Raw genomic sequence first — 19954 nt, 5'->3', positions numbered from 1 at the left:
AAAAAATTATAGTAGTTAAGTGTTGACTGTGTTTATTTTCAGTTCCATTAGCATTAATTGAGCCAGGCTTATGTTGAAGGTATGACTGTGTACTTAGTTGTGTAGTGTTGTTGTTACATTGATGCAGAAAGTACCAGGCTTCAGAAGGAAGTTGGGAAGTAGATGAGACACATAGCCCAAATAACTGTATTATTAGGCACACTGAATTTTTTCTATTAAGTTTTTATAGATAAAAGAAACAGAAAAAGCAGGGTTTATGGAGAGGATGACACTGAATTGTACTTAGATTATAAAGATTGAAAAAAATAAAAACTTGTTTGAGTGAACTTTTGTTTGTAACTTGATTTGTAATTCTAATTCCCAAGGTAGTCATGAACAGTTTTGTTTATTTTATTGGCCAGAAGCCCACTTTAAAATATTCTGGGAGGTTTTCTTCCTCTCTTTTCTTTCTTTCATTCTTTTTCTATCATTTCATTTCTTTCTTAGATAGTCTCCAGTTATGAGTGGTCTCCCGTCTCATCATGCAACTACAGGGTTTGGAGGCACGCGCCACCATGTTCAGTGTTTCTTAAAAATATTTGTTTCCAACCAGGCAGTGGTGGCACACACCTTTAATCCCAGCACTCAGGAGGCAGAGGCAGGCGATCTCTGAGTTCGAGGCCAGCCTGGTCTACAGAGAAAGTTCTAGGACAGTCAGGGCTGTTACACAGAGAAACCCTGGGGGGGGAGGGGCAAAAAACAAACAAAAAATGGTTTCCCGTTATGGTGAAATTCATATGAAAAAAATAAAACTTTTTGCTTTTGTATTTTATTGAGACATTGTTTCACTATGTATTACAGGCTAGCCTAGAAGTCACTATGTAGTCCAGGCTGTTCTGGAAGCTTCTTCCTGCTAGATGAGGACTGGGATAACTGAAGTGAGACACTACCCTCAGCTGTTTTCATTGTTTAACACAGTTGTTGCATTTTAATGAGTAGATGCCACTTAAGTTTTAAATCAATACTTGTTTTTCATGGTAGTTAGTATTGTTTTGGTTCTTCGACTGACTGGTCAGTTCCATAAGATAGTAAGTCTTGGTAATTTTGGCCTACATTGGTTTTACCTTTCTCAGGTTTGAGAATAGATAGAGCACACTGAAATTTCCATTCAGTGAAAAGGTTTTTGAGAAATTCTTTGTGAAGGCTAGACATGGTGACGAACACCTTGAATCCCCCAGCCCTTGGGAAGCAGAGGTAGGTGGAGAGCTCTTTGAGTTCAAGGCCAGCCTGATCTACATAAAGAGTTCCAGAACAGCCTTTTTTTTTTAATCAAATTATTTTGTTAAACTTTTTCCTAGTATCTAGCTTCATATATCCCATTAAATAGAGATTTTAGAAGCATTAATGTAGTGTCAGGCAAAGTATTTAATGTAACTCAGTGTTGTGTTTGTAATCCAGTATTTCAGAGGAGGTAGAGGCAGGCAGACCATAACAAGTTTGAGGCTGATATGGTTTATGTAGAGAATTCCAGGCTATCCAGAACTATATGGTGAGATCTTGCTCAAAAAACCCAATAAACAATAAAACCCACCCCATTATTGTAAAGAGCAGCTTCTAATATTCCAGTGTATTATTTGCAGCTCTCTAGTTTAGTTTGCTGTTACAATTTTTATCTTAAAATTCAGTTTGTCTTTGTGTGTGTTTATGCATGTGTGGGTGTGAACATGTAGTGTACAAGTCACAGGTCATCCTCAGGTGTCATTCTCAGTAAAGCTGCCCTCTTGTTTTGACATAGGGTCTCTTCATTGGTCTGGAGCCTACCAATTAGGTTAGATGTATCTATCTATCTATTGAACCCCAGGAATCCTTGTGTCTCTGCCTCCCCAGTGCTGAGGTTACAAACCTGTATCATCACACCCAGCTTTTTTTTTTTTTTTTTTTTTTTTTGGTTTTTCGAGGCAGAGATTCTCTGTATTGCTTTGGAGACTGTTCTGGAACTCTCTTTGAAGACCAGGCTGGCCTCGAACTCATAGAGATCTATTTGCCTCTGCCTCCCAAGTGCTGAGATTAAAGCCGTGTGCCACCACTGCCTGGCTCCACACCCAGCATTTTTTGTTTTTTTTTTAAATTTATTTATTATGCATATGCATGCCAGAAGAGGGTGTGAGATCTCATTATAGATGGTTGTAAGCCACCATGTGGTTGCTGGGAATTGAACTCAGGACCTCTGGAAGACTAGCCAGTGCTCTTAACCTCTGAGCCATCTCTCCAGCGCTACACCCAGCGTTTTTAAATAGCTTCTGGGAACTAAACATAGGTCCTAACACTTGTGATGCAAGTGCTTTACCTACTGAATTCTCTCTCCATCCTATTTATTTAGACAAGGTCTTCCTATATTATACTCCTAGCTGTCCTTTCACTGTGTACTAGAGGATGACCTTGGAACCATTTCATGTGATCCTCCTATTACTTACCAAATGGTAGACTTATAGGCATGTCTTAACACATGTACCCATCTTTCAGTTTCATTTTATTTGAGACAAGGTCCCACAAAACATAGGCTTGAACTCACTCAAAGTTTTTGTGTATGCTTTAGTGTGTGTGTGTGTGTGTGTGTGTGTGTGTGTGTGTGTCCGTGTGCCCGTGTGCACACACAGAGGCCAGAGGAGGAAGTGCAGTGTTCTGCTTTATCACTCTGTTTTATTCCCTTGAAGGCAAGCTCTTTCACTGAACCTGAAGCTATGCTGGTGCCCAGGGAGTCCTAAACAATCCAGTCTCTACCTCCCACCTTGCTGCAGTTATAGACAGTTGTGAACCACTCATTGTGGATCCTCATAATTGTTGAGCTATGATTCTAGTCCCAACATTTATTAATTATTTTTAGTTCAAAATGAGAATCGCCAGAAGAAATGCATGCTATATTCTGTATGCCTTATATTTTGCAACAAATTTTCATAATCCCCTCAAATATTGATAGCCCAGGCTATTCTCAAACTCATGGTAGTTTTCCTGTCTTAGCTACACCTACTACACAGGTTTTTCTTGTGTAAACTTGAGGGGGTTTTTCCTAGATAAAATCTTTGGCTGTAATTTGCTTTGTTTTTACTTTGTAGTGCTCAGTCAGTGCTGTCAATATAATTTACTATGTTTTTGATAAATTATCTTCTAATGTCCCAGTTTTTATTTTTATTTTTGGGATATAGTCTTACCATGTAGTCCAGGCTGGTCTTGAATTTATAACACCCTGTCAGTGTCCCTTATGCCAGGATTGCAGACCTGTGCCACCATGCCCAGTTTAGTTTTTATTTTCACTAAATGCTTTTGTTTAGTCCTTTGTAAAAGGGGTACTATGCATGTCACAAAGGTCACAACTGCTTGTAATTCCAGCTCCAGGGAAGTCTCACACCTTTGGCCTCTGAAGGTTCCTGCACTCTGATGCACATACCCACACAATTTAAAATAATGAAATCTTCAAAACAAAACAAAATGCGGGCGGTGGTGGCGCACGCCTTTAATTCCAGCACTCAGAAGGCAGAGGCAGGCGGATCTCTGTGAGTTTGAGGCCAGCTTGGTCTACAGAGCGAGTTCCAGGACAGCATCCAAAGCCACAGAGAAACCCTGTCTAGAAAAAATAAAAACAAAAACAAAAAAAACAAAAAAACAAAAAAAAACCTGACATGAGTTGGAGTATTTGATCTTAGATATTTTTATTTTATTCTTTAAGAGTTGTGTGTTTTTTTTTTTTTTGCATATTACATATGGGTGTTTGTGTGTATGTCTGTGCTCCATATACATGCAGTGCCCTCAGAAGCCAGAAATGGGTGTGAGATTCCGGTGGGACTGGAGTTACAGATGGTTGTAAGCCACCGTGTAGGTTATGGGAATCTAATCTAGGTTCTCTGGAAGAGAAGAACAGTCAGTGCTCTTAACTGCTGAGCCATCTCTCTTCACTCCAGTTTCTTTTTTTTAAAAATTCTGGACATATCTGTACACACCTGTAATCCCAACATTCAGAAACCGTAGGCAGGAGGATCTCTGTAAGTTCAAGGCTACCCTACTCTCCATAGTGGAGTTCCAGGGCTACATAGACTTTACTTAAAAAAAAAATTATTGCTACATTTACTTACTGTGTGTGTGTGTGTGTGTGTGTGTGTGTGTGTGTGTGTGTGACATGCATGTGGGTGTCAAAAGACAACTTGGGAATCAGTTTTCTTTTTCCACTGTGTGAGTTTCAGGGTTAAAAATCAGGTTTTCAGGCTTGATAGCAGTCTTAAGTCACTAAGCCTTCTGGCCAGCCCTATTTTAATTTTAGTCTTTATTTTCAGTGTACTTACCTTTTTTCTTAATATAAATGCTGATGTTCTTTTGCTTTTAATTATATTGGTCTACTGTTTTTGAGTTACTCAATACGGTTTGAAGGGAGATTGATTCAATGATCATACAAGTGTAATTAGATGAAAAAAGGGAAGTTGCTTATTATGATTTTCTGTAATATTTGTACAGCTTATTTATTAGGTATTATATGCTGCTAATATATGTTTTCATACCATAGGTTAGATTTTTCTGTAGACTTGTGTGCAGTGAAAGTATGTGTTGAGTAATTGAATCAGTGGTTAACACTTCACTGTTTACTTGGAATAATAGTTTATTATTCTGCTTTTGTGTGTTTGTTTTGTTTTGAGATAGGGTCTTGGGCTTTCTAGCTAAAACTGATCTTGAACTTCTGATCCTGCTGCCTCCACCTCCCAAATACAGGGATTACAGGCTTGCACCATTTTTCTTAGCTTTATTTATTTAGTTCCTTTGAAATAGGGTCTCACTTTGTACTCCTAGCTGGCCTGGAACTAACTATTTAGACCAGGTTAGCCAGGAACTCATAGAGATTCTCCTGCCTTTGCTCCTCATGTTACTGGGATTAAAGGAGTGTTATCACCAAACTCATCTGGTTTTTTGTTTGTTTGTTTACATCTTTATTTTTTATTGTTTTTTGAGAAAGGGTCTGGTGTAATCCAAGCTGGCATAGTCTTGGATGTAGCTGAGGAGAATCTTTGATTCCCTAGTGCTGGGATTTCAGGTTGTGGACCATCATGCACTGTTAAAATTTTGTTTGTTTTACACTTTTCTTGATAGGGATTGGAGCTGCTCCTAGGGATATTAGCAGAGTTGTGTGATAGAGATAAATGAGTAAGTGTATTTTAGTGAGTATGAGGAAAACCCAGGCGAAAAAATAGTAAGAGTGATAATTGCTTTGTTAAAAATATTAAAGGCACACACCTTTAATCCCAGCACTCGGGAGGCAGAGGTGGGCAGATCTCTGTAAATTTGAGGCCAATCTCTGATCTACAGAGTGAGTTCCAGGACAGGCTCCAAAGCAATACAGAGAAACCCTGTCTCGAAAAACAAAACAAACAAACAAAAATTGATGTATCTGGGCAGTGGTGGCACTCACCTTTAATCCCAGCACTCAGGAAGACAGGCAGGTCTAATCTACAGAGCAAGTTCCAGGACAGCCAGACCTACACAGAGAAACACTGCCTTAAGCTATCTAACCAAATGAATAAATGAATGAATGAGCTGACCAAATAAATAGACAGACAGATAAATAAATTCAGTTAATGTCAGGCATGATGATGTATACCTGTAATCCTAGCACTTGGGTAGTAGAGGCAGAGGGATCAGGAGTTCAAGATCAGGTGTAATTATTAGATAAAAAGTTTGAGGCCATCCTGGACTACCTAAAATTCTGTTTCCAGAAACCAGTAATATAAGGACTGTAAAGATGTACACGGCAGCCAGTACATGATGACCTGAGTTTAAACCCTGAACTCCCTGTAAAGATGTAAGGAAAGAAACGATTCCCAAGGTTCTGACCTCCATATGCACGCTGTGACATGCACATGCCTATACTAATGCATCGTACATACATACATACAATAATTATAAAAAGAATTTAAGAAACCAGTAAAACAAAACAAAAACCTGAGTTTATCTTTAAAACATTTCTTTAAATATGTATTTTGTGTCTGCATGCACCGTCACAGCTTGTGTGTAGAGGACCGAAGACAGCTTGAGAGAGTCAGTGCTCTCCTTCCACTCTGTGGGCCCTAGGAATTGAACTCAGGTGCAGGCTTGGAGGCAAGCACTTTTACTTGCCAAGATATCTGGCTGGCCCTCATTCTTTTGTTTTCATCATATTGTTTTTTGGGACTGGACCTTGGGTTTGTGTGTGTGATTTTTATTAGTTTTGCTTGCCAATATTGTAGTCTCCTTCCTTCTCTCCTTCCTTCCTTCCTTCCTTCCTTCCTTCCTTCCTTCCTTCCTTCCTTCCTTCCTTCCTTCCTTTCAATATTTACTTATTTATTATGTATACAGCATATGTCTGTATGCCCACAGGCCAGAAGAGGACACCAAATCTCATTACAGATGCTTGTGAGCCACCATGTGGTTGCTGGGAATTGAACTCAGGACCTCAGGAAGAGCAGCAGTAGTGAGTGCTCTTATCCTCTGAGCCATCTCTCCAGTCCTGTCTTTCTATTTCTAAAGTCTTATCTGTAATGATACTGCTACTGATTTTACTTCAGTTTGCCATACAATTTAAAATTGTACCAGTCTTCAGAGAGTTTTCTTCTTAGAGCTGCAGCCTTCCAGAGATAGGTGAAAATTGTTCTGTAAAATATTTTACAATGAGAGTAGATAGGTTCCTGGAGATAGTGGCTTTCTCAGTAGTTACAAAGGTAGAAAGGTCCCACTTCGTATTAATTTTAGAGCAGTCTTCATTACCTGCTGCTTCTCTGTGGGAGTTAGAGCATGCCCTATCCTTTACTGTCTGGAGGCTTCTGGTTAAGTTCCTCCAGTTCTGGTGGTTTTGACAAGCATCTTCATCCCTTTCTCAAGTATCCCCAGGCAGTACCTCAGAGAGCTGAAGCAGAATACTTCAGAGTTCATAGTTGCTGAGACCCTGTTTCAACTAAATTTCCTCAGAAATAATCTAACTTGAGGGAGGACTTACTTTGTTCATGTTTGTAGGGAATACTGTTCATTATGGCAGAGAAGGTTAGCTGTGGTAGCTGAGATGGCTGCTGGTTACATTATTTCACAATCAGGAAATCAAGGTGAATCAGTGCTCCATTATTTTTTCTTTATCTTTTGAGACTAAGTAGCCCAGACTGTACTCCAATTTTTTGGGGGGGGGATGGGACAGGGATTCTCTATGTAGCTTTGGAATATGTCCTGGAATTGACTATGTAGACTAGGCTGGCTTAGAACTCACAGAGATCTGACCATTTGTGCCTCCTAAGTGTTGAGATGGAAGCCATGTGCAACCACCACTGGCCTTTTCGTTTTGGGGTTTTTTTTTCTTGTTTTTGTTTTTTGTTTTTTTGAGACAGGGTTTCTCTGTATTGTTTTGGAGGCTGTCCTGGAACTTGCTCTGTAGACCAGGCTAGCTTGCAACTCAGGGATCTACATGTCTCTTCCTTCCCAGTGCTGGGATTTAAGGTAAGGCCCACCACATCCAATTTTACCCTTCAGTTCTTTAAAAAAGAAACTTTGGGGGGGGGAGTCTTTCGAGACAGGGTTTCTCTATGTAGCCCTGGCTGTCCTGGAGCTCACTTTGTAGACCAGGCTAGCCTCAAACTCAGATATCCTCCTGCCTCAGCCTCCTGAGTGCTGGGATTAAAGTCATGCACCACCACTGCCCAGTGCCCTTCAGTTCTTTTTTTTTTTTTCCCCAGACAGGGTTTCTCTGTAGCTTTGGTTTGTTGGGATTATAGGCATGCCCTATCATGCCAAACCTAGAAATATAATTTTAAGAGCTTTGTTATTCCTGTATTTTCTAAGGTCTTCCCATTTGCTAATACAGAAGAGATATTTTGGCATATATTCTGAAATATTAGTAGAGGTTTTACTGTAGTGTTTTATAGAATAATATAGAAATAAAACTTGGGAGGTGAAATAAGAGGATCAAGAGTTTAAGGCTAGTTTTAGCAACATACCCAGTTCAAGGCTAGCCTGGGATACATCAGAATCAACTTAATGCACCCCTTCCCTTTTTTTTCTTGAGACAGGATCTCATGTATCCTTGGATGGTATTGAAATTTGTATACTAAAGATGGCTTTGAACTTTTTTCTTTTTTCTTTTCTATAAATTGACTTTGAACCTCTGATCCTCCTGTTTTATAGTGTTGAGGATACAGGTGTGTGCTACCGCAGTCAAAGTGGTACTAGAGATTGAGCCTAGAGCCTCCTGTATTCTAGACAAGCACTCTCTACTAACTAAACTGTATCACTAGCCCAGAATCTACTTACTGTTAATGACTTACCTTTCAACAGCATCCATAAAATATCCCTAAAATCATAGTTATTTTTATGGCATAGTCCAAACTCTGCTTTTGAGGTTTGCTTTCTTTTTTCCAGGTAAGTCTAATCATAAGGTCATTTTTGAAGAGCAGTTATACTGTTTGCTTTTCTTCAGTCATAAAAATTGACACTAAGGACTGGAAGTGATGACTCAGTGATTAAGAGTGCTTGCTGCTTTTGCAGATGACTGGGGTTTGGCCCCATATGAACAATTTGCAGCCACCTGTAACTTAAATTCTGTAGGGATTCAATATCCTTTCTGGTCTTCAAGGGTACCTTCACATATGTGTTTGTGCACAAAATGTACGCACACATAATAAAATATATTTTAAACTTATTAATTGGGGGGGTTGTTGCCTACGTGTGAGTGTATGGCTAATACCAGGACTTTTCACATGCTAGGGGATGATATAACAGCTATGCAGAACCCCCCCCCAGGGTTTCTCTGTGTAACTGTCCTGGCTGTCCTGGAACTCACTCTATAGACAAGGCTGGCCTCAAAGAGATCCACCTGCCTCTGCCTTCCAAATGCTGGGGTTAAAGGCATGCACTACCATTGCCCAGCCAAAATAAAATATTTTCAACTACCAGCTGGGCATTGGTAGCGTAGCCTTTAAAACCAGCACTTGAGAGACAGAGATGGGCAGATTTCTGCTAGTTAAGAGGTCAACCTGGAAGCCGGAGTTGGCATGTGCCTTTAATCCCAGCACTCAGAAGGCAGAGGCAGGAGGATCTCTGTGAGTTCAAGGCCAGCCTGGTCTACAGAGCGAGTTCCAGGACAGCCTCCAAAGCTACAGAGAAACCCTGTCTCGAAAAACCAAAAAAAAAAAAAAAAAAAAAAAGAGGTCAACCTGGTCTACAGTGTGAGTTCCAGGACAGGCTCCAAAGCTATATAGAGAAATCCTATCTTGAAAAACAAACAAACAAAAAACAAACAAAATATTTTAAGTAGAGAAGTAGAGGTGGGACCGAGGAGGCTATAATATAGTAAAGGTAATCACATTACTTCTAAGGTAGGAAACCCGAGTAGGTTGAGCCCTATTTGATAGTATGCTGTAGTTTGGTCATAGCAGTAACATGAATAAAGAAGGTGTTGTTTAAAGCTATCCTAGTGGGTAAGGAGAATAGACACAGCAAACTTGGCAGTAAGCCTAGCTTCTAACACTGAATCCAAGTCATCAAATTTGCCCTGACATGCCTTATGAGGTTCATGTAACAAAAGAGTGAATTTTATTCAGGGAGGCTTGAAAGAGACACAAATAAGAATAAGCTTTTTATGTGTATATATTTGTATTATATGACTTTCTTGTTTGCTTGTAGTTGGCAAGCTTTGGGCAAGAGAAACCATTGGAGCTGTAAGATTTAAGATAGCCTGTGAATTGATAGTTTACCTTAAGCTGAAATTTATTTGCAAAGTTCTAGTTTCCTATAAAATGTACAGTTCTAATATGTAGGTAAGAACTCTTGCATCTAAAACATACATTTCACCCAAGTCTGATGGGCTTCATCCTGCAACTCTAGTATTTGAGAGGCTCAGGCAAGAGGATTGCTGTGAATTTGAGTCTGACCTTGACTTCATGGTAAGTTTTAGGTCAGTCTGAATTTTAGTGTGAGATCCTTTGTCAAACCTTTGTACCCCCTTATTTGTTGTTGTTGTTCAGTGCTTTAGGATTTTGTATTTCTTGTGTATTTCATAATTTGAGGTAAAATTTTTAGCAGCTTTATTTTTTTATTTTATTTATTTATTTATTTATTTATTTATTTTTACGAGACAGGGTTTCTTTGTATTGTTTTGGAGGCTATCGCTCCAGCCCGGCCTCAAACTCACAGAGATCTGCCTGCCTCTGCCTCCCGAGTGCTGGGATTAAAGGTGTGTACCACCACCATTGGCTTCTTTTAACTTTTATTTATTCTTCATATAGTACATCCTTACTATATGAAGTTTCTCCCTCCACTCTTCCTGGTTCCTTATCACCTCCTGCTTCCCCCAAGTCCACCCGTTCCCCCAGAAAAGAGCATGCCTCCCAGAGACATCAACCAAAGATGGTGTAACAAAATACAATAACACTAGGCACAAACCCTCACATCAAGGCTGGTTGAGGCAACCCAGTACGAGAGAAAGGGTCCCAAAAGCAGGCAAAAGAGTCAGAGATACCCCCACTCCCACTGTTTGGTGTCATCCCAAAACACCAATCCAGTAATCATAACGTACATGCAGAGGACCTAGCACAGACCCATGTAGGCTCTGCAATTGCCACTTTAGTCTCTGTGAGACCGGCTTAGATGATTCTGTGGGCCATGCTGTCCCGATACCCTTGACCCCTCTGACTCCTACAGTTCTTTTCCCCTCTTCTGTAGTGTTACTTGAGCTCCAAGAGGAGGGACTCAATGGAGACCTCCAACCTTGCTCTCCACCTAATGTTTGACTGTGGTTCTCTGCATCTGCTGTCAGCTGCAGGAGGCAACCTCTCTGATGATGACTGGACTAGACACTGATCTATGAGTGTAGGAATAATTTTATTGATTATTTTGGAGGGGTGTAGCGGACAGCAGTGTTTGCTTCTATCCTAGGTCTCTTAGCTATCCTTCAGTTCTTGGTCATCCAGGCAGTGTTGGCATGGGTTTATTATGATATATTCTTTATCATAATCAAAAATGGATAGAATTATATGAGCTCTAAAGTTGGATTAATTTTAGATGTATGTGTGTGTGTGTGTGTGTGTGTGTGTGTGTGTGTGTGTGTGTATTGAGGTGGAGGGTCTCTATACATAGCCCTGACTGTCCTGAAACTGTAGACTAGGCTGGCCTCAAACTCACAGATATCAGCCTGCCTCTGCTTCCTGAATTTTGGCGTTAAAGGTATGTGTCACTATGTCTGGTTCAGATTCTTGCATTTTTCAATAATTTTCCCAGGCAGGACGGACAGTGGCCTGGGAACATTTGCCTCAAGCTCCCAGCATGAACTCCTATGCTTAGATGTCATTCAGAAATTATTAAAGCTAGAAGGTGGTTATATCAGACTAAGTATAATGCTGTCTGCCTTTTATGTTTGTTTTTAAATTTCCACAGTAAAATCTTTAAAAATCAACACTCAGTCTGAGTTTGGTGATTCATGTCTTTAATCCTAGCACTCAAGAGACAGAAGCAGGTGGGTCTCTGTGTGTTCAAGTCCTACATAGTGAGACCCTATCTCAATAATGATAATAATAATTCATAATAATAAGCTCTCCAAGCTCTTTAAAATGACAGGATAGGAAAAATACTCACTTTAGAAAATAATAGTATAAGTGGAAAGACTTATGAGATTTTATGCCTCCTTCAGTAGTGTCATTCGTGGTAACTTGCCCATGTTCCTTTAAATGATTTCTCACTCCTGCCTTTGGTAACCCTAAGTAAATTCATTTCACCATAAAAAAGAAAAGGAAAATTAAGGAGGGGGGAATTGGAGAGATGGCTTAACAGTTAAGAGTACTTGTTGGTCTTGAAGAGGACTTAGGTTCCATTCCCAGCATCCACATGGTGGCTCACAACCATCTGTAACTCCGGTTCAGTGGTTCCTGTGCCCTCTTCTGACCTTCAAAGACATCATTTAGTTATCTCTATAGCCCTGCTTACTTTTACTTTTAAAGACAGTGTCCTTTTCCCCCCCTCAGTATATGTTTTTATTTAAATTAGAAACATGAATGCTTCACATGTCAATCCCAGCTCCCTCTCCCACCCCTCCTCCCTTGTCCCTCCATCAACCCCCCACCCAATCCCCACATCATTCCCCAGGGAGGATGAGGCCCTCCTTGGGGGTGATCTCCGAAGTCTGTCATTTCATCCAGGGCAGGACCTAGGCCCTTCCCCATGTGTCCAGGCTGAGAGAGCATCCCTCCATGTGGAATGGGCGCCCAGAGTTCATTCCTACGCCATGGTAAACATTGATCTACTACCCAAGGCCCCAGAGATTTCATGGAGTCTGGATCAGTCTCCGATGGCCTCTCAGGCATCATTCTGGGGTTCAAGAGCTCCCCCATATCCGGTCAGCTGTCTTTGTGGGTTTCACCAGCACAGTCTTGACCCCTTTACTCATCACTCCTCCATCTCTTAAAGACAGTGTCTTTTTGTGTGACCCAGTCTCACAGTGAGCTCCTGGACTCAAGCAGTTTGGTCTTTGCCTGAGCAGCTGGAACTACAGACATATATCACTGTTGGTATATGTGTATGCTGTGTGTGTGTGTGTGTGTGTGTGTGTGTGTGTGTGTGTGTGTGTGTGTGTGTGTGTGCGTGCGCGCGCGCGTGCTTGTAGGCCAGAGGTTTGTGTCATCTTATGTAGCTCTCCACTTTGTTTTGTGTTTCCTGACTGGCCTGGTGAACCTACACCAATTTTGACCTCTGAGCATCAGGCATGTATGGGGTGTACAGGCATACATGCAGTCAAACACCCATACACATAAATAAGTAAATAAATGCTTGGAAAGAGTGTTTTTGTTCTGTATTGGTGGGGTATATTAGTAACAAATTGATAAGTGTCAAGTTATGTGTTCATTCTAGTATAATGCTTCTCCGCATATTGTTTTGTTTTGTTTTTAGTCCCTATCCTCCACCCCACCCCCACCCCCAACAGCATTTCTCTTTGTAGTCCTGGCTGTCCTTAACTCACTTTGTAAACTGGACTGGCCTTGATCTCTTGCTCCCAAGTGCTGAGATTCTGGCTTGCTTTTTTTGTTTTTTTGGAGCCAGTGTCTCACTCTCAATGTCCGTGCTGGCCTGGAGCTTGTTATATAGACCGGGTTGGTGGAGTTGAACTTGGCAGTAATCATTTTGGCTTTTCCTGCGGAGTTCTGGGATTACAGGTGTGTGCCACCAAGCCTGGTTGAATGCTTTATGGTAATTACCTTGTTTTGTTTTTCTAGACAGGTTTCTTTGTGTAGCCCTGGATGTTCTGGAACTAGCTCTGCAGACCAGGCTGGGCCCAAACTCATAGGGATCCTCCTGCCTCTGTCTACCAAGTGCTGAGACCCCCCCACACACACACACTGTGGTAACAAGTGATGTTTGCTAACTGCAGGCCTCCTTGTAGGGGTTTTTACTAGGTTACCTTTGAGGTCATTATCTGTAGTTCTCTTTCGTTAGGTTAATTAGATTCCCAAGTGAAAAGTCTGCCAGTCTATTGCCTAGAGAGTATAACTGTGTTATGCTGTGAGCCAAGGGAGTAGGAAAGCACTTAGGGTTTCAATATACAAGTTTTAGAATTACTTTATTTCATCATCCTGTTTTCGGTATGATTACCCAGTCATCCTTCTTTCAAATTTCATTTACTGCCTAAAGAAAAAGTAGAGTTGGGGTGGTGTGAAAATTTGAGAACAGGGTTAGTTACTCATTAAAAAACAACTTTGTACCCAGCTAGTTTTTTAGTTTTGTCTTCACTTCTTCCTAGTTCTAGATTTATATATTGTGGATATATAATATAAAGGGCACAGTATAATTGCTGTATAACTTTGTGTCTGTGCTTTTTACTTACAATGTTTTCAGGTTTCATTCATTCAAGATGTAGCAGCATTTTTTGTTTTGTTTGTTTGTTTTGTTTTTTCTGTTTTTTCAAGACAGAATTTCTCTGTGTGGCCCTAGCTGTCTTAGAATTCACTCTGTAGACAACTCTGGCCTCAAACTCACAGAGATCTGCCTATCTCTACCTCCTGAGTACTGGGACTAAAGCCATGCACCACCACCCAGGTTAGCTTGCTTGCTTGTTCCCTCCCTCCCTCCCTCCCTCGCTCTCTCTCTTCCTTTCTTTTAAGATTTATTTATTCATGTGTTTTATGTATATGAGTGCTCTTTTCCCATGTATGCCTGCATAACAGAAGAGGGTATCAGAGAATAGAGGGCATCAGACCCCATTATAGACAGTTGTGAGCCACTGTGTGGTTGATAGGAATTAAACCCAGGTCCTTTGGAAGAGCAGCCATCTCTCCAGCCTGAATTTCTTTTAATTTTTTAAAATTATTTTTAACATTCCAATCCCAGTTCCCCCTCCCTCCTTTCCTCCCACTCCCTCCATTCTCCCCCTCCTCCCATCTGCTCCTTGGAGAGGGTAAGACCTTTCTGAGGAAGTCTACTAAGTCTGTCCCATCATCTAGTTGAGGCAGGACCAAGGCACCTCTCTACCCCCACACCCTGTGTCTAGGCTGGGCAAGGTATCTGCATATAAAATGGGCTCCACTAAGTCAGTTTGTGCACTAGTGTTAGGTCTTGGACCCACTGCCAGTTGCCACATATATTGTCCCAGTCACACCACTGTCACCTATATTAAGGGAGTTTAGTTTGGTCTTATGCAGATTCCCCATTTGTCAGACCTGAGTCAGTGATTTCTTACTAGCTTGGGTCAGCTGATTCTGTGGGTTTCCCCTTCATAATCTTGATTCCTCTGTTCATATTTTTGCTCCTCCCTCACTTTGATTGTACTTCAAGAGCTTGGCCCAATGGTTAACTGTGGATTTCTGCATCTGCTTCCATCTGTTTCTGTAAGAGAGTTCAAGCTTCTCTGGGGTTATGGATTGTAGGCTGGGTATCTTTTGTTTCATGTCTGGTATCTACTTACGAGTGAGTACATACTATATTTGCCTTTCTGGTTTTGGGTTACCTCATTTAGGATGATTTTTTTTTCTAGTTCAGTCCATTTGCTTGCACATTTTACAATGTCATTGTTTCTTAGTAGTACTCCATTTTGTAAATGTACCACATTTTCTTTATCCATTCTTTATTTGGGGGGCATCTAGGCTGTTACTAAGATCTGGCTATTACAAATAATGTTGCTATGGAGATAGTTGAGCAAATGTCCTTGTGGTGTGAACGTGCCTCCTTTGGGTATATGTCCAGCAGTGGTTTTGCAGGGTCTTGAGGTAGGTTGATCCCTAATTTTCTGAGAAATCGCCATACTGATTTTCACAGTGGCTGTACAAGTTTACACTCCAACCAGCAATGGAAGAGTGTTCCTCTTTCTCCGCATCCTCTTCAGCATAAGCTGTCACTGGTGTTTTTGATTTTAGCCATTCTGAAGATGTAAGATGGAATCTCAGAGTGGTTTTGATTTGCATTTCCTTGATGACTAAGGATGTTGATCATTTCCTTAAGTGTCTTTCTGCCATTTGAGATTGTTCTGTTGAGAATTCTCTATTTAGATCTATACCCCATTTTTAATTGGATTACCAAATTTCTTTTCTTAATGAGAAATTAAGAAATGTTGATTCAGTCTGCTAGGTAGCTTAGATTGCAGTTGTGTAACACTACAATATGTTTTATTTGTTCCTTCTTACTATATTTCATTGAATATACCACAGTTTTGTTATCCATTAATCTGTTGAGAATTATCTGATTTTTTTTCACCCTTTGGCCATTTGAAATAACACTGTTACAAACAAATGTGCAAATTCTTACATAGACATATTTTCATTCTGAGAATTTCATAACTGGGAAGAATTGTTTAATCCATAGTCATTCTTTTTGTTATTTTTGCTGTTTGACATTGTAGCCCAGACTGTTCTTCAACTCACCGTGTAGCTCATAGCTCAGGCTGGCCTTGAACTTGTGCCAGTCCTCCTGCCTTAGCCTCTTGGTTACTGGGATTTCAGATATGAGCCAATGTGCCTTTCTAAAAATTTGGAAGCAGAACTATATTGAGGAACCTGGTGTATATAGCCAAGGGTGATCTAGGATTTCTAATCTTCTTGACACTACCTCCCAGTGCTGTGGTTATTAGCCTGTACTACCAGGTTGATCTCTCAGTGCTAAGGTTACAGACACATGCCACAATACCCACTTCTTTTTACTCAATGAGCCATTACTACAGCCTCAAAATATAATTTACATATATTTTTTATCTACTATTTACTTGCAGGTAGCTATGAATTTCAGCATTAATCAATCACTGAAATAACACTGATAGAATAATTACATTAGAGTGAAATTATAAAGTCTTTCATGGGTGATTTCCACTCAAAAAATAAGATTTTTAAAGTACATTCTTTTTTTTTTTTTCAAGCTTTTCAGGTCGTGAAGACCCAGTTTCTCTTTTTTTTTTAATTTTTTGTTAAGATTTATTTATTATGTATACAGTGTTCTATCTACATGTTTGCCTGCACACCAGAAGAAGGCACCAGATCTCATTATAGATGCTTGTGGGCCACCATGTGGTTGCTGGGAATTGAACTCAGGACCTCTGGAAGAGCAGCCAGTGCTCTTAACCTCTGAGCCATCTCTCCAGCTCTAAAGTACATTCTTAAGTAAAAATGAGTATTTTTAAGAGCTGGATTATATAATGATGAAGAATATAGTAGTTGCTAGTGTAGTCTCTGGAAGGACATGCTTAGTATTAAATATTCTAGCAAGCAGTGGATTTTATCTTACTTTATTCTTATTTGTTTCTCTTTGTAGCCAGGCTCGCCTTAAACTCTCTATCCCACTGCACAGGCTAGAGTGCTGAGATGCCCCCAGGCCTAGCTAGGGAATATATTGAAAACTCTAAATATGTGAAGATTGGTAATCAACTATAAGTTAAAATCCTCAATCAGTTATTTTCTGTTTAGGTAAAAGATCTAGTGGTGTCTGGCTTTTTTGTTTTATTTTTTTATGTGTGTGGATGTTTTGCCTGATATGTGTCTGTGTACCATTTGCATGCTTTCTGTCAACACAAGAGGCCATTGGATCCCCTGGGACTGGAGTTTCAGACACTTATGAACTGCTAATGGGTGCTGGGAATCAAATCAAACCCAGACACTGGGTGTGTAGGCACAGGACACTAATTCCAGCCCTTGGGAGGTAGAGGCAGGAAGATCTTTGTGAATTCAAGGCCAGTCTGGTCTACATAGTGAGTTCCAGACAGCCAGAGCTACATAGTCTCAAATAAACCCTGTCTCAAACAAACAAAAAAACTCAAAAACAAAATAAATTAAACCCTGATTCTCCAGCCCCATCCAGCAGTGGCTTTTGTAACCTGGTCTGCTGTGTGCAAACTTGATGACTGCAGAGAAAGAAGCTGTCTGTGTTAATTATATACACTTCTTAAGGGAAATCTTGCATTTTATTACAAGGAAATTGAAACCTACAGAGAGTAAATGATGTGAATAAAAGGCAAAGTTAATGGTAGGGTAGTACAAACAACAACAAACCATATCCCCACCAAAAATTAGTAAAAACCTACCATTTGTTTTTGAGACAATCTCACTATGTATGGGTCTCAAACTCACTGCTTAGCCTGCCTGGACTAGAACTAGTGATCCTTCTGTCTCCCAAATTCTAGGATTTTAAGTATGAACCATCACTCCTTCCCAACCCCCAAGGTGCTTTTCTTTCTTTCTCTTTTTTTTCCTCCAGGCAGGGTTCTGTAGCACTGACTGTCCTGGAACCCATTCTGTAGATCAGACTGGCCTTGAACTCCTCAAGAGACCTACCTGTGCCCCCTGAGCGTTGAGATTAAAGGTGTGTACCACAACCACCCAACTCCCCAGGTGCTTTTCAAAGATTGTTTCATTCAATCTAAACCAGCAATTGCCAAATATAGCACTATCATTTAAAATATATATATATATATCATTAAAAAATTATTGCAGGGTGGTGGTGGTGGCCTGTAATCCCAGCATTCAATAGGCAAAGGCAGGCAGATCTGAATTTGAGGTCAGATTGGTCTACATAGTGAGTTTCAGGACAGCCAGGACTACACAGAGAAACCCTGTCTTGAAAAACCAAAAGGAAAAAAATTGAGGGGGGGGGCCTTGAGAGATGTATCAGTGTTGAAAACACCTGCTGGTCTTGCTGAGGATCTAGGTTCTGTTCCTAGCACCCACAAAGTGACTTACAACTTTCTGTAACTCTAGTTCCAGGAGATCTGATGCCACCTTTGCATGTGTATAAATGCAGGCAAATACACCAAAGATGAAAATAATAAAATATCTGAAATTTTTAGTTCAGGTTATTCATTCCGCCCCTCCCCAATTTGGTAGTGGTGGTGGTGTGAGTGTGCACAGGAGTTGGTTTTCTCCTATCATGTGGGTCCCAGAGGTTGAGTTCATATCATTGGGCTTGGCAGCAAGCATCTTTACCCACTAAGCCATCTGGAAATGTAGAAGTAGAGAAAAAGAATGTCACATAATTACATAAAATATATGTATTTTTTAAGTCACCTTTGTTGTTGATATGTGGTCTGATCACATAGCTCAAGCTGGTGTGAAACTTACTATATTATCTAAGATAGGCATTGAATGATCAGTAAGCCTTCTGCCTGTGTGTTGCAATAAACAGATAAAATCACTGTGCCCAACCCTTTACAGTAGCTAATGACATGCATTTTAGTGTCCAGTTTTTTTTTTCCTTTCAGGATTGTTGTTACTTTTTCATCTAGTAATTTATACACTTGAATTTTCTAATTTCTTTTATTGACTTTTTTGGTCGTGGTGGTTTTTTTCTTTTGTTTTTCCTTCCCTTTCATAGATCTTGAGCCTGATGATTGTGCATCCATTTACATCTTTAATGTAGATCCACCTCCATCTACCTTAAACTCATCACTTGGCTTACCACATCATGGACTGCTGCAATCTCACTCTTCTGTTTTGTCACCATCATTTCAGCTCCAAGGTCACAAACATTATGAAGAAACTGGTGATATTTCTGAATCTAAATATAGCCCGTTAGGTGGTTCCAAACCCTTTGAGTGCCCAAGTATTCAAATTACATCCATCTCTCCTAACTGTCATCAAGGAACTGATGTACAAGATAATGACCTCCAGATAAATGACTCAGAAAGGGAATATTTAGAAAGACCATCTAGAGATCATCTCTATCTTCCACTTGAGCCATCCTACCGGGAATCTTCCTTTAGTCCTAGTCCTGCCAGCAGCATTTCTTCTAGGAGCTGGTTCTCAGATGCATCATCTTGTGAATCTCTCTCACACATTTATGATGATGTGGACTCAGAGTTGAATGAAGCTGCTGCTCGATTTACTCTTGGCTCACCTCTGACTTCTCCAGGTGGCTCTCCAGGAGGCTGTCCTGGAGAAGACTCCTGGCAGCAACAATATGGACCTGGACACTCCTTGTCACCTAGGCAATCTCCTTGCCACTCTCCTAGATCCAGTATCACTGATGAAAATTGGCTGAGCCCCAGACCAGCCTCAGGACCCTCATCAAGGCCTACTTCTCCCTGTGGTAAACGACGGCACTCCAGTGCTGAAGTGTGTTATGCTGGTTCCCTTTCACCCCATCACTCACCTGTTCCATCCCCTGGTCACTCCCCTAGGGGAAGTGTAACAGAAGATACCTGGCTTACTGCTTCTGTCCACACTGGACCAGGCCTTGGCCCTGCACCTTTCCCATTTCAGTACTGTGTAGAGACTGATATCCCTTTGAAAACAAGGAAGACTTCTGAAGATCAAGCTGCCATACTATCAGGAAAATTAGAGGTCTGTTCAGATGATCAAGGGAGCTTATCGCCGTCCCGGGAGACTTCAGTAGATGATGGCCTTGGATCTCCATATCCTTTAAAGAAAGATTCATCTGGTGACCAATTTCTTTCAGTTCCTTCACCCTTTACCTGGAGCAAACCAAAGCCTGGCCACACCCCTATATTTCGGTGAGTTGATTG

The 19954-nt window shown here is 40.6% G+C and overlaps 1 protein-coding gene across 5 annotated transcripts in view; it reads left to right on the top strand.

The window, feature by feature from the left end:
• The window catches only part of Nfatc3 (nuclear factor of activated T cells 3), a 77994-nt gene that overhangs the window by 1426 nt on the left and 56614 nt on the right, over positions 1-19954 (top strand). For 4 of the 5 annotated variants that reach the window (XR_005873441.1, XM_040736530.1, XM_040736528.1 and 1 more), the window contains exon 2: positions 18805-19942. Coding sequence is in view for 4 of the 5 variants with exons in the window: in XM_040736530.1 (XP_040592464.1) it covers positions 18805-19942 (1138 nt within the window). In the remaining variant the exon portion in view is untranslated. The remainder of the gene's footprint in view (positions 1-18804; positions 19943-19954) is intronic. The other variant, XM_040736531.1, reaches the window with a different exon arrangement.

This window comes from Mesocricetus auratus, unplaced genomic scaffold, assembly GCF_017639785.1.
Source record: "Mesocricetus auratus isolate SY011 unplaced genomic scaffold, BCM_Maur_2.0 Super-Scaffold_100062, whole genome shotgun sequence".
Taxonomy (NCBI): Eukaryota; Metazoa; Chordata; class Mammalia; order Rodentia; family Cricetidae; genus Mesocricetus; species Mesocricetus auratus.
Note: the sequence above shows the minus strand (reverse complement) of the source record. Positions and strands in the feature narration are given on the sequence as shown.